We start from the raw sequence: 15,001 nt of genomic DNA, 5'->3' as shown, positions 1-15,001 counted from the left end.
ACCGGGGGAGCCCAGAATCCAATTTCACAACAGTTCCCATTGACCATACCGCCCGCGGAGCCGACCGAGGAGGAGGGGCCTGCACCGACTGGTGAGTCCGCCGACCCTGTCCCGCCGGCTGAGGGACTGTTGGTAGGCCCCGTCGCGGCACCCCCTCTCCCTGGGACCCATAGACTCCAGCGTTTGTTACCTTGGGAGGAGGCAACGGGCATGGAACACTTCCTGAAAGCCCCGATTTTTCCAACTACCCTGCCGGGTGAGGTCCATGCGGAGCGTACAGTGTGCTGCTGGGTGAACCCAGGACCTAACCTCATGGGGTTCCCCGGGGTGACGAAACAGGAAGGGGAGATGGTACGGTCCCTCAGCTGGGATGAATACCAGGCCCAGCTGGAACAGCAGTGGAAGGAGAAGGAAAGGGCGTACCAGGCCGGACTAGAGGCCTACCACCAAAAAGACTTGGCGGTCAAGGACCAGGCCCGCAAGGACCCCACCACTCACCAGGCCCCGCGCAGGCAGGGCACCGTCACCGCCTTTAAGCTCCGCGGAGGCTGGGGCTTTATAAAAGAGCCGGGCCTGTACGCCGAAGTCTTCGTCAATCGGCGGGATGTGGAGTCCCATCTCAGAGAAGGCCATCCAGATCGGGATCTCTGCCCGGGGGACGAAGTCACTTACACCCGGCACTTTGGGGAAAAGGGGTGGTTCGCCCTGAATGTCCATAAGAAGCGAGACCCCATGACACCCCCGACTAAGGTGCCGGTGAAGCTGTTCCCCGTAGCGAAGGTGCCCCCTTGTGGTCAGCCCATGATCATCACCAAGACCACCGAGGTCACTCCAACGTACACCATTATCAAAACCACGACCTGCAGCATTGTCACCTCAACCGCCGTCGTGGCCAAGGAGGCGCCTCCTCAGGTGGTCGGTGCTCTTGCTGCCCCAGTACTGAAGACAGTGGGTACGCAGACCCCCAGATGGGACGACAAACCCCCTTACGCAGTACCAGGTGGCTGGCAATATCCAAAGGGGTTGCCTCCGCCGGTGCTGCCTCCTGAGTGGTTCAAGTAAATGTCCTAATATTCTGAACATGTAAATAGTTAACTGTTCGTCTTTTTGCTGTTTTGCAGCTACAACCCGACCAGGGTTACTCTTAAAGGGATCCCTTTGTTTACCCGGGATCCCTTCTTCTGCTTTTGTTTTTGTTTCTCGTCTTATCATTGTTGAAAGAACTGCTGGATCATGAACACTGCATGATTACAAACTCATTGTAAATAGTTTGCACCTTCTTAAAGGTGCCCTCTACTGGTTTTACAAAAGAAAAGGACTCTTTGCGAAGAAACTGTTCCTGGAGACAGTACCGGAGTCCTTGCTGTATACGAACTCGCAGCTTGAGAAGTTGCACTACCTCCTAGAGACCTGGTCCTCTTAAAGGGGATGTTCACATGTTGCACTTACGAATAGTGTTGCTTTAAGATAGTTAAATAGTAATGATGTCTTAAAAGAAGAAGTAATAATGATGATATGTAAAAGTTATATGTAGCTAGCTAGTTAATTGTGAGAAATGTTTAATGATGTTGCTAGAAGAATGAGGACAGGAAGTGAACCCGTATGGGTTAGTCGGTGAGTCCTCCTAGGGGCCATACCGAGATGGCTCAGTGATCTTGAACTGAGAGATGGATGATACATTCTATACTGTGTATAGTAGCAGAAAGGCAGTAGGCCCGGGCGGAAAGGGGCGGTCCTGCAACAGAGCGAGAGGCAGTAGGCCTGGGGCAGATAGACAGGCGGTCCTGCAGATGTAAAGATGGGAAAATGAAGAAAAGTTGATTAGCCTTATAGTGTTTTATAAGAAGGTCTTTAGTGGATTCAGCGTGTACGTCCTTAAAGGCAATGTTAAATTATTGTTCAGAAATTGCACTAAGTAGAATGCCCGGTTGGGTAAGAGAAGTTATTTATAGTATGTTATTTAAAATATTTAACCATGTTTGTAACGTTCAAGTGTCCTCACCTCCCATAAAGGAAAGCTCTGTTCAAACTTGCTTGTTATTTGTATTTCAAAAATTGTATGTCTTTTTGCTGACATGTATTGTTGCTTTCTTCCCAGTCCGGGAGTACTGGATTTAACCGGGGGGGAGTGCAGCGCCCCAGAGTCCTGGTCGTTGCAGTAACATCGCTCCGCCGCTAAGGGGAGTGATGGTACGTCTGATGGCACTGAAGGAGTTCACCTGACCAGGTATCACAGACACCAATACACTTCATAGTCTGGCCTCCAGGGGGAGCAAAGGGCACTATGCATTAGGCCACTCCTCACAGTCTGGTAAAACTGGGGGTTAGATAGGAAGTTAGTTAGAAAGCTGACTGGGTTGGAACCAGGCAACATCCTGTGGCAGGGGGTGTTGCAGGGGAAGATTCAGGGGGGTCCCTGTCAGGGGTGGGATCCTGACAGAGGCCTAGCGAACAGAAAGAACGTTACGGGACCGCGCCTGCACTTCATCGCGGCGGTACCCCAAGAAAGGACAAGAAGCGAGGTTTATTGTGCTGAGTGAGAAACGAGATCAACGCAACAAGGAGAAACACCAGTAGGAGTCGTGCTGTAAGACAAGGCAACATCCTACTGAGGCGCGTAGCCGGTGGCCGGAACGCCGAGGAAATATTGAGCTCCAGGCCTTACTTCAAACCTACGGCAGGACAGTCAGTTATAGGCGGGCTGTCTCACTCAAATCACCTAAGAAGACATAGGGGGCAACATTTGGAGAGGGGCGACACTAGGGTCCCGGAAGAGCTCCGAGCCTACCCGTCATACGGGTGCGTCCTAGCCATATCATCTGGAGGGACGAAGAAGAACATCATATTCGAGTTGTGAGGGAACTTCAGAAACAGACACAACAGTTGTGGGGACTATTCCGTAAGCACAGCAGGGAAGGACCACAACACACAAGCGCTAGAAGGTAGGCACAGATTTCCACCTGCAAAGGGAACTCTGGAGGTGCCATCGGACCGACCGGACTCAGGTAGCCTGGTTAACCGTATTCCGGACTGAGGATCCTGAAGCCTTCAGTAAAGAAGTAAAGAGACTGCAACCTGGTGTCCTCGTTATTCACTGCGACCTGCACCACACCACAACAGCATCACACTCTCCACCTTTCATTGGACGCCCCTCAGCAGGGTCACGGACCGGGTCTAGCCACCGTGACAACCCCAGAGCAGAGACTCAGAGACCCGGCACCGGGTACCCCTCGGCCCTGCGGCAGTGGGGGCGCTCCATATGTGCTGCGTCGTTTCTCCCACGTAGAGCAGGCCGCACGGGTACTTAACGATGTAAACCACAAAATTTGAGTCGCACGTGAAGAATCCGCGGATAAGGTAAGACTTCCCAGTCCTAGGGTTGGTTACATTGTCAGATTTAATTACGTTCGAGCAGGTGGCACAGGTCAAGCAAGGGAAGGTCCCATTGCGGCGTGAGCTTAAGAACCGTTGGGTTGGTACTCGTTGTGCGCTACCCATGTCGGCCCTGACTAATTGATCATGGATGTTGGGGAGTCTTCTTGTGCTCATGAGTGCGGGCACCTTGAAGGACGGGATTTCGGGGTGGGTTCTACCCAGGAGGGGCCAGTGCTTTTTGATGACAGAATACACCTTGGTCATGAATGGATGATGGGTGTGCACGAACGGTATCCTTTCCTGCGGTTGAGGTGGTGCAGGGCTCATCGGTGGATTGGAGGACCTCCTGAGTTCCTGTGTCAGAAGGGTAAAGGGGTAGTTCCTGTCGCTGAACTTCTCCGCCATGGATGCTAGTCTTATCTGTCGTGTTTCGGGGTCCGTGACTATGCGGGAAACTCTTTTGAATTGGGACCGGGGTAAACTATTTTTAGTGGTAGTTGGATGGCAGCTTGAATAAAGTAGCAAACTGTTGCAGTCAGTGGGTTTTGTGTATAGATCCGTTTTAAGGAATCCGTTGGTGTCTTTTAGTACAAGGGTATCTAGAAAAGCTATTTGCATCTCATGAGTGTGGATGGTGAATTTAAGCTCTTGGAAAGTTGAATTGAGGGTGGAGAAGAATGAATCAAGGGTACCGGATGACCCTGTCCAAACCAGGAAGATATCATCTATGTACCTACAGTAATTTAGGACATGTTGGGAAAAAACTCATTGTTATAGACGTGGTGTAACTCGAAATAATTCATATACGCATTGGCGTAGGCCGGGGCCACATTCAAGCCCATAGCGGTCCCGCACGCTTGGACATAATATGTGTCCTCGTAGAGGAAGTAATTTTCGAACAAGACCGTACTCAAAAGATCGAGACAGAAGGAGATAGCATTCCGAGACATATCAGTTTGTTCCAGGAGCTCTCTGGTGGCACGTATGCCCTTCTCGTGGGTTATAGATGTGTAAAGGCTGTTAACGTCCATAGTGACGAGAAGACTATGGGGAGGTACCTGATGGATCTGTTTAATCTTTTCAAGAAATTGACTCCTGTCTAGTACAAAGGACCTGGTGTTTTTTGTTAGAGGTGTCAAAATTTTTTCAAGGAATATGGAAAGTGGTGAGAGGACAGAATCCGTGGAGGCCACGATTGGTCTGCCAGGGGGGTTATGGAGGGATTTATGAATTTTAGGGAGGACATAAAAAACTGGGATGATAGGGTGGGGGTTCTGTAGGAAAGTGGCAGTCTTGCGATCGATGGTTCCATTGTCCAGGTACGCCTCAATGAGGTCCTTAATTTTCATGGTGATGGCTGCAGTGGGGTCCCTAGGTATGGCCCTGTAGGTGTTGGTATCTGAAAGTTGTCTGAGTATCTCGCCTCGGTATTGTGACCGATCCATGACAACCGTAGCACCCCCTTTGTCAGCAAGTTTTATGGTAATAGTATTATTGGACCGTACATAAAAATTAAGGACCTCATTGAGGCGTACCTGGACAACGGAACCATCGATCGCAAGACTGCCACTTTAATAATAATTTAATTTAAACTTTAATTTTGTTTATAATTATTGTATATGAAACAGTGTGATCGGCAGTGCTAAATGGGTGTGGTTGGATCGTGGATATGGGTGTGACTAACTATGAATGGGTGTGGTCAGAGGCGTGGCCTAAAATTTACCTGGTGTTTTTTGTTAGAGGTGTCAAAATTTTTTCAAGGAATATGGAAAGTGGTGAGAGGACCGAATCCGTGGAGGCCACGATTGGTCTGCCAGGGGGGCTTTGCGCGCCGCAAACTTTGTCCCTCTTTCCCATCTTCAAAAGTTGGGAGGTATGTATACAGGAGAGGTGCTGTGCAGTGTATATATACAGGAGGAAAGGTGCTGTACAGTGTATATATACAGGAGAGGTGCTGTGCAGTGTATATATACAGGAGGAAAGGTGCTGTGTAGTGTATATATACAGGAGAGGTGCTGTGCAGTGTATATATACAGGGGGAGTGGTACTGTACAGTGTATATACCTCAGCATCTCAGCTGCAACCTGCAGCCGCCCAGCTCACCCAGAACCCGAGAATACAGCGATAGCATGGCACTCACTCAGGCGCCGGTAGGAGCACCTCCGGAATCTGCCTGATAAGTTTATAAGTGCAGCCAGGGGCAGAGAGCAGAGCAGGAGAACGTGCTCTCTCCTCCCACAAACAGACACACTGGCTGCGTTCTTAACCCCTATGTGCCTGCCTGCCTGCACTGACTGAGTGAGAAGATGCTTGTGCTAGCTGTATCTATGACAGCGTGAGTGGGCCCCCCCATCTCGCCAGGGCCCCGGCACTTCCCCGGGTGAGCCAGGTGCTGACGCCGGCCCTGCCTGCCACAGAACCCAGCCAGCTCTCCTGCCACAGAGCCCAGCCAGCTCTCCTGCCACAGAGGCCTGCCAGCTCTCTTACCACAGAGGCCTGCCAGCTATAACCTGCCACAGAGCCCAGCCAGCTCTCCTGCCACAGAGGCCTGCCAGCTCTCCTGCCACAGAGGCCTGCCAGCTATAACCTGCCACAGAGGCCTGCCAGCTATAACCTGCCACAGAGGCCTGCCAGCTCTCCTGCCACAGAGGCCTGCCAGCTCTTTTGCCACAGAGACCTTCCAACCCTGCACCTTCCCACTCTGCACCTTCCCACTCTGCACCTTCCCACACATCGGATCCCTCTGTCCCATCCACGAGCGCTGGAGCATCCTGGCCGGTTCCATTGCATGCATCTGCTGGTGAGGATATATCGTTTCCTGTACCCCACCCCTCTGCTGCAGCCACCTCTAGTACACCTGTAGCATCGGGGCGCCTTCGGCAGAGGGATCAGGTACAGAGTTATGCGCTCGAGTTCTTACACCTGAACGCATCATTCCAGAACTGTCTGAAAGTTTTGTCCGAGCAAATGGCTGCAGGTTTTAATTTTATAAATAAAAGTATACTCGAGATGCATACACTTCTGTTAACGATGCGTTCAGAGGCAAGACAGTCACCGAACAACACTTTTTACCAGTCGGTACTTGAGCAAATGGAGACGCTATCTGCTTCTCAGCAGATGCAAGTAATGGAATCCTGCCAGTCTACTCTAGCGCTCATTGCCTTAAGAGCAGAGACTCTTGCCACCCATGCTGCAACTGCCCCCCCTTCCTCCACTGTCCATCACTACAGCCACTACCATCCTCCTGACCCGTACAACCAACCTGCCCGTGCCCCATCCCACCAACCTCACCATCACCCACATCGTGCCCGTGCCCCGTTCCACCAGCCACAACACTTCCAGCGTTCCCGTGCCCCTTCCCACCAGCCACACTACCAGCGTCCTGCCCGTGCCCCTTCCCACCAATATGATGATCCCGACCCATACCACTTCTCATCCACTTCATCCGCGCCTCCTCTCCCTGGCCACTACCACCAGCCTGTTTCACCTCCTTCCCAACCCTCTTCTCCACCCATCACTGCTTCTGCCTCCCAATCCTCCCAAAACATCACCTACACCCCTCCATCCTACCAAATTACTAACCCCAATCCCACTTTCTTGTCCACCTGCTCAATTGCCTTCTCCACTCCTTCACCACTACCTATTGATCCTTCCCCACCACCAACACATTCCTCTCTCCACACTCCCACTGTCGAAGTGTCCCTATCCGACAGCCCCTCCAGCACTATCTCCGCCCCGACTTATACGTATATGTTTTGTATGCTGCAAAATTTATTTATTTTTGTTTCCAAATAAAAGTTGGGTTTGGATATTGTAAAAAAAGTTTTTAAATAAAACTTTGTTGTTTACAGCTATCTTGTATTTATTCTTTATAAGGTATAGATTAACACACTTTGGTTAAACAAGGATTATTGGTCAGAGGTAAAATACTTTGGGTACAACCCAAACAGATGCACAACTTGGGTAAAAGGTAAAACCAAACAGGTACACATCTTGGGTAAAAGGTAAAACCACACAGGTACACATCTTCGGTAAAAGGTAAAACCAAACAGGTACACATTTTGGGTAAAAGGTAAAAACAAACCAGGTACACGACATGGTTAAAAGGTGAAAAAGTTACTAAGTTCAAGACAAATTGTTTAAACTCTCTCATCCTGCCAGTGTATTCTTCCTTCGGGTGAAATAAAATATTCTGCAAAGTGATCCCGTATTCTGGAAACAGTGGCAGAACTTCTATACGTTTGGTTGCTATAATCCGTCAAGGTGGTTTCTGCAGAGTGGTCCTCAATGGAAAGCTGTTCCTTGGATATAACATAATTGTGTAGGACAACACACGCTTTCCCTACCTCATCCACAGTGTCTGTCTTCAAGTTAATGGATGTCAGGAGAACTCTCCATTTGGCGGTTAGGATCCCAAACGCACACTCTACCATTCTCCGTGCACGTGTGAGTCGGTAGTTGAAAATTCTTTTAGTATTGTTTAAACCACGGCTGGAGTAGGGTTTAAAAAGATGTTCTGAAAGCTGAAAAAAAAATCTCCAACACAAACAAAATGCATTGGTGGCTTAGAGGTTTGAGGCAGTGGTCTAGGGGGGGAATTGAAAGGTTTGTCCATACAAATGTCGTCCCATAGAAGACAGTTTGAAAACTTGAGAATCATTAGAGCGGCCATACACCCCAATATCCACCGCTATTAATTTGTAATCCGCATCGGCGATGGCCATCAGCACGATGGAAAAGTACTTTTTATAGTTGAAAAACTGAGATCCAGAACCAGCCGGTTTCACGATACGGATGTTTCTCATCCACCACGCCCAAGCAATTGGGAAACTGACACACTTCCTGGAATCTGTCAGCTACTTCCAACCATGTCTGCATTGTGGGATGTGGAATGTATTCTTCATGCAGAGTCCCACATAGCACGGCAAGTGTGCCTCACTATTCCAGATATGGTTGAAATGCCCAGTCCGAACTGAAAAAGTAGTGAAGGCAGGGATTCACCAGTTGCTAGGAATCTGTGAACAAAAGCAAGGCAGAAATTACTGCAAATTCAAAATATCAATCAATGAAAGTGCGCTACAAGAGTAGATCCAAAAAGAATGCTTACCGAAGAGTGACCATCAGACGCTCAGCTGGGGTTATGGAGAATCTGCAATAGGTATCACTCCTTCTTATCAGATGTTCAACCCGCTCCACCAATACATCAAAGTTCTCAGCTTTCATCCGCACATAGCTGAAACACTTGTCAGGGTCTCCTCGTAGCTCCATGTATAAAGTAGAAAAGACTCCCCGCGTCATTCTCTGTGCCGTGATGGGGTGGATCCATAAACGGCGTCGGCGCAGACGCATGATGCGCCGTCTCTCTCGCTCCTTCTCAAGAACAATTGCTTTCAATCGATTCGCCTCCACGATGAAATCCACGTTGTTCTGCAGAATCTTCGCAATAATGCCGTCCATCTTGCTCTGTGTCTTGCTCCTCTCAAGCCTGTCACTGATTGGCTGTAGGAACACTGTATATATAGTTTTCAGCGCGCCAATCACATTTTTAGCCTTTTGGGGGCGTTTATAGAAACCGGATCCGTCAAAAACCGGACGAAACGGATGACAACCGGATGAGACGGCTCCGGTTTCTTGCCGGATCCGGACGCCTGATCCGGCTAAAAACCGGATCCGTTTCATCCGGTTTTTACAAAATACGCCGGATCCGATGCTGCGGCGCGACGCCGGAACCGGCATGCGGCAAAAAACCTGATGTGTGAAAGCAGCCTTAGGCTAGTTTCACACTAGCGTCGGGAACAACCCGTCGCTGTGCGTCCGGCCGACGTTCCCGACGCTAGGGTGGTCTCCGCCGCACAACGGGGGCAGCGGATGCATTTTTCCCACGCATCCGCTGCCCCATTGTGAGGTGCGGGGAAGTGCGGGGAGGTGGGGGCGGAGTTCCGGCCGCGCATGCGCGGTCGGAAAAAGTGGACCGTCGGGAGCAAAAAACGTTTTTTTCTCCCGATGGTCCGCTACCACACGCCCAAGCGTCGCAAAACGGATGCGACGTTTGGCAATGCGTCGCAAATGCGTCGCTAATGTTAGTCTATGACGAAAAAACGTATCCAGCAAGAACTTTTGCTGGATGCGTATTTTCGGCAAAACGACGCATTTGCGACGTATTGCAGTTAACGCTAGTGTGAAACTAGCCTTATTAAAACCAATTGCAAACGTTATTTTCAGTAGAAGATGCAGTGAAGTAAAAAAAAAAATGTTTCCAAGGTGGACAACCTCTCAGTGAGGGACAATAGCACCCCACTAAAGACCACGCCCATAAAGAAACACGCCCCCTGTTACGACCACGCCCCCTATAAATACATGCGCACGAGTAGCCTGTGAGCGCCACTCTGTGCAGGGAACCCTCCTGGTGACGCGTGCGCTCTCCGAGCTGTAGTTAGTTCAGGAGCCGCCAGGTGGCGCTGTGGTTTCTGCTGCACATACACTGTGATCTGGTCTTTTCCCGCTTCCCCTCTGTACAGTTGCTCTCTGCGCACACAGTGGAGGAGATTACCGTCACTGAGAACATCGCCGGGGCTACATACAGACATGCCGACCGTGGAGGAGTTGTACCGGAACTACGGGATCCTGGCCGACGCCAAGGACGACGTGAGCCAGGTAAGAACCGAAACGTGGTGCTGAGGGACGTAGACCTCTGTGTGCGGCGCCCGAGGCCCGTCTTTCGCGGCCTTTGCTTTCCCTCCTCTCCTTTTTTCCAGGCCTGGTCTCTCGGTCCTCACCTCTGTGTTTCCCGGGCCCTTCTCCCGCCTTTCCTCCGGGCCTCGTTCCCTCACACTGCGGCGTAAAGCGGTCTAATGCGTTCTACCTGGCGGCAACCAATCACAGAGCAGCTTTCATTTTGGATTTAGCAGAGTGCAGAGTGAAAGCCGCGTTGTCATTGGCTGTTATGGGGAAGAACGCATTTCTAATTTTAGGCCCCTCCATAAATCCCCCCATTATGTTACAGTGATGGAATCGATCTTGTGAAGGTTTTACTATCTGGATTGGTGTCTTTAGAGGAGTCATAGTCATATTTCCCCCATTGTACCCCATTGTAACAGGGCACGCTATTGTTTATTCACTGGTGATGAAACTGTTAAAGCAAATAGTAACCCATCCTTCCCGCAGCACTTGAGATGTTTCCAGACCTTTTATTGCTTTTTCAGACTTTTTTTTTTTCCTACATGGGTTATTTGATAACTTACTGATTGCTGGGGGCCCAACCCCTGGTGCCCGATATTGCAGATCACAGCGTTGTGCATGTCCTGCTTCATCTCCATTGATTGTCTGTGATGCTGCAGAGAACAGAACTCTCCAGCAGTCCCATAGTGGTCTGTTTATATGCAATACCAGTGGTTGGGGGACATGCGTCCTCTACATGCGTCTTGCTATTATTCCCCCTTCCCCCCCAATTTTGCAGTTTAAATGAGATTTCATCAGGATCGTGCAGCCCTTTAATGAGTAGTAGGATCATAATCTTGTTGTATATGCTCAGCCGCTGTGTATGTAATGTTTATACTTGTCCCTTCAAGCCTCACACGCCTGCTCTGACTCGTGGCTTCCTTTTCATGTTGGTTTATAAGCTTTCTGTAGTAATTTTTTATGATTTTACTTTTTCCAACAATTCTCATTTATGACACTCCGTTAATGTAGATGTCGATTACCCCTGTGCCAGGTAAATTCCAGAAGATCAGCTAGTATCAGAGTTTTCTTCCTGCTGGTTTGCGTATGTTCTTAATTTTGCTCTGCTGATAGATATAGATAGATACATATGTGTGTGTGTATGTATGTATATATATATATATATATATATATATATATATATATATATATATATATATATATATATATATATATATATATAATGAGTCCGTCTTCAGGTGGGTGCAGTGTATTACAGGAATTATATATATTTATTATTCCTGTGTGACACTGTCCTACATTACACTACAGCTGAAGCCGCACATTATTAGAAAATATTCAGTCTACCACTCACTTCAGTTGTAGATCCTCAGGTATCTTCTGTTAAGATCATAAATAGGGCCACAGACTGGTATATTAACCCCTTTATGACCTTGGGATTTTTCGTTTTTCAGTGTTCGTTTTTCACTCCCCTCCTTCCCAGAGCCATAACTTTTTTATTTTTCCGTCAATTTGGCCATGTGAGGGCTTATTTTTTGCGGGACGAGTTGTACTTTTGAACGACATCATTGGTTTTACCATGTAGTGTACTAGAAAACGGGAAAAAAATTCCAAGTGAGGTGAAATTGCAAAAAAAGCGCAGTCCCACACTTGTTTTTTGTTTGGCTTTTTTGCTAGGTTCACTAAATGGTAAAACTAACCTGCCATTATGATTCTCCAGGTCACTACGAGTTCATAGACACCTAACATGACTAGGTTATTTTTTACCTAAGTGGTGAAAAAAAATTCCAAACTTTGCTTAAAAAAAAAAATAAAAAATTGCGCCATTTTCCGATACTCGTAGTGTCTCCATTTTTCATGATCTGGGGTCGGTTGAGGGCTTATTTTTTGCGTGCCGAGATGGCGTTTTTAATTATTCCAATTTGGTGCAGATACGTTCTTTTGATCGCCCGTTATTGCATTTTAATGCAATGTTGCGGCAACAAAAAAACTTAATTCTGGCGTTTCGATTTTTTTTCTTGTTACGCCGTTTAGCGATCAGGTTAATGCTTTTTTATTATTGATAGATCGGGCGATTCTGAACGCGGCGATACCAAATGTGTAGGTTTGATTTTTTTTGTTATTGATTTATTTTGATTGGGGCGAAAGGGGGGTGATTTAAACTTTTATATTTTTTTAATTTTTTTACATTTTTTTAAAACTTTTTTTTTAACTTTTGCCATGCTTCAATAGCCTCCATGGGAGGCTAGAAGCAGGCACAGCACGATCGCCTCTGCTACATAGCAGCGATCTGCTGTTCGCTGCTATGTAGTAGAAAATCAGGTGTGCTGTGAGCACCGACCACAGGGTGGCGCTCACAGCTACCGGCGATCAGTAACCATAGAAGTCTCAAGGACCTCTATGGTTACAATGGAGAAGCATCGCCGACCTCCGATCATGTGACGGGGGTCGGCGATGTGCTCATATCCGGCCGCCCGGCCGGATGCGGTAGTTAAATGCCACTGTCTGCGTTTGACAGCGGCATTTAACTAGTTAATAGCGACGGGTGAATCGCGATTTCACCCGCCGCTATTGCGGGCACATGTCAGCTGTTCAAAACAGCTGACATGTCCCAGCTTTGATGCGGGCTCACCGCGGAGCCCTGCATCAAAGCAGGGGAGCTGACCTCGGACGTACTATCCCGTCCGAGGTCAGTAAGGGGTTAAAGCTGTACCTCCTTGAAAAGCTGCATCTGGTAACTCCTTTTTGTCCAGGGACCTTGCATAATCAGTTAATGCATTTATGGCCCTGTAGTAGACACTTTTACAATTCTCCAATGTTCCAGAAACCCTTTTCTACCATTTTAAAATGGCGCCTTAATGTCCTCGAACGTGGCACTAGTAGTGGACTGAACTGAGGTTGTCGGAGCAGACGTCCCGTGCCTGCTTGCTAGGAAGAAGACCTAGACCAGCTCCTAAACTTGGCATAATGGGGATTTAAAACAGTCATCTAAATAAATACAGATCAAAGCGGAAAACCTAAATAATAATCTCACACGTGCTCAACACCAAGAGCAGGAGCGACCAAGCCAAAGAAATGAGGACACTCCAAATAATGAATAAGAATGTGGAGTACAAGTTTATTGCATATTTTGTTACACACCAAAAATGAATAAAAAGTATCAAAAATTAAAACCTGTTCAGCGAGGAAAATCAAGGTAGACCAAAAACAGTGTCATCTAAAGTAGAGTAAAACTTACAGAATTTACTGAATTTTTAATACATTTTTATTAGGGAAAAAAAAAGCTTAAAGGGGTAGTCTATAAACCTATAGAGAGGGCACTCCAAGTAAATGCTCCGCCATCAAAATATATAATAAACCCAAGGAAAAATGGACACCAAAGCTAAAAATGTCAATTTATTGAAAACCATTAAAACAGTACAAAACTACACAGATGAAGTATATGATAAAAAAAAAAAAAAAAAAAATATATAGTAGAAAGGCAACACTAGTGCCGCATACGTATATACACTGCTAAGAGACAGAGTAAGACGGGGGGGGGGGGGGGGGTGTACCACAACAAAATATGCAATAAGTAAATAGTATACTATAAAATATTGATGGTAACACACAGCCAACGAAATATCTGACGGGGGAAGCAATATTTGCGAAACGCGCGTCGGGGCTCCTCTTTCCGCGTACGGTTACAGGGTGGGACTCTGTGTGTGCATACACCTTCTCCATTCTTGTAAGTATAATATGGCTCTATTCATATATGTTTAGGTGATCTTCCCTGGTATATTTGCACATATGTGCTGAGATGAATATGGATACATAGGGCTCTCTCGCCACATTATATTTTGCATGAGGCACTTTATCTACTTTTTTACTTACAGGCACTCTCATTGTCCCCCTGTACCTGCTTTCTATTTGTGAGCAACGACTTCATTATTGTCAGATATTTCGTTGGCTGTGTGTTACCATCAATATTTTATAGTATACTATTTACTTATTGCATATTTTGTTGTGGTACACCCCCCCTGTCTTACTCTGTCTCTTAGCAGGGTATATACGTATGCGGCACTAGTGTTGCCTTTCTACTATATATTATATATATTTTTTTTATCATATACTTCATCTGTGTAGTTTTGTACTGTTTTAATGGTTTTCAATAAATTGTCATTTTTAGCTTTGGTGTCCGGTTTTCCTTTGGTTTATTAAAGGGGTAGTCTAGTCTGATGTTACTGAATAGGTCATCAATATATCAGTGAGTCTGATACCTGGCATCCCCACGAATTAGCTGGTTTCCTCTCCAATGGCGGCCAGATGTAAGCGGAGGATGGAACCAAACTGCACAGCTCTGTGCAATGGTCGTTGCTGAGAAGCATGCTTATTTTTGCTATGTTTTACACTGCCTTTCTCCTGTGACATACCCTCTCTTACATGCCCATGGTTTGGCAGATAGCATCATGTCAGTAAGATTGCTTTGTAGTTGCTGTGTTGCAGGCGGCAGCTGTTTCCATTGCTCCTGGGCTCTGCGTCCACACTGCGCTAGAAACATCTGAGCACAATGGTCGGCCGTGGTGCTGCACACGCAGCTGTCAGCAGATGCTTGTGTTTGGTTTTGTTCCCCACTTAGTCTGTGGCTTTTTCACTTTCTGATTTGTGAAATTGATGTGAAGTAATTATATATTTCTTCTCCATTTTTCTTCACAGCACAAAGCTTCATATCAGGTTATCCTAGATGGTGTGAAAGGAGGAGCGAAGGAGAAGAGATTGGCGGCCCAGTTTATTCCCAAATTTTTTAAATATTTCCCGGAACTTTCCGATGCGGCCCTCAACGCTCAGCTGGACCTATGTGAAGATGAGGAAGTGTCGGTATGGATTCATCTCCTGTTTTTTTTTGTGTTTTTTTTGTATCGGTCAATAAAAAGTTCTGCAACTTTAGAATACCTTTTGCGTTAAGAGT

The 15,001-nt window shown here is 47.3% G+C and overlaps 3 protein-coding genes across 4 annotated transcripts in view; 1 reads left to right on the top strand and 2 right to left on the bottom strand.

Moving 5' to 3' along the window:
* The window catches only part of LOC143806502 (embryonic protein UVS.2-like), a 207,906-nt gene extending 197,695 nt beyond the window's left edge, over positions 1 to 10,211 (bottom strand). The window contains exon 1 of one of the 2 annotated variants that reach the window (XM_077287107.1): positions 10,152 to 10,211. The gene's annotated coding sequence lies outside the window, so the exon portion shown is untranslated. The remainder of the gene's footprint in view (positions 1 to 10,151) is intronic. The other variant, XM_077287109.1, reaches the window with a different exon arrangement.
* Positions 8,257 to 8,833, bottom strand: LOC143809560 (uncharacterized). Its single transcript, XM_077292610.1, has 2 exons — positions 8,483 to 8,833; positions 8,257 to 8,390 (listed from the first exon to the last, which is right to left on the bottom strand). The coding sequence occupies exons 1-2, from the start codon at positions 8,830 to 8,832 to the stop codon at positions 8,276 to 8,278; spliced, it is 465 nt and encodes a 154-aa protein (XP_077148725.1). The 5' UTR covers position 8,833; the 3' UTR covers positions 8,257 to 8,275.
* The window catches only part of API5 (apoptosis inhibitor 5), a 28,837-nt gene continuing 23,569 nt past the window's right edge, over positions 9,734 to 15,001 (top strand). Inside the window, exons 1-2 of the mRNA XM_077287106.1 lie at positions 9,734 to 10,029; positions 14,749 to 14,910. Of these exons, the coding sequence (XP_077143221.1) occupies positions 9,961 to 10,029; positions 14,749 to 14,910 (231 nt within the window). The 5' untranslated portion in view covers positions 9,734 to 9,960. The remainder of the gene's footprint in view (positions 10,030 to 14,748; positions 14,911 to 15,001) is intronic.

This window comes from Ranitomeya variabilis, chromosome 2 (genome assembly GCF_051348905.1).
Source record: "Ranitomeya variabilis isolate aRanVar5 chromosome 2, aRanVar5.hap1, whole genome shotgun sequence".
Classification (NCBI taxonomy): Eukaryota; Metazoa; Chordata; class Amphibia; order Anura; family Dendrobatidae; genus Ranitomeya; species Ranitomeya variabilis.
This window is presented reverse-complemented; position numbering and strand designations above follow the sequence as displayed.

What these genes read in the sequence shown, in the direction of transcription:
- LOC143809560 (XM_077292610.1), bottom strand. Translation starts at nt 8,832, where the DNA reads ATGGACGGCATTATTGCGAAGATTCTGCAGAACAACGTGGATTTCATC. An exon ending in CGTCTGATGGTCACTCTTCG is followed by an intron (nt 8,391 to 8,482) that starts GTAAGCATTCTT and finishes TTTTGTTCACAG; the next exon opens with ATTCCTAGCAACTGGTGAAT.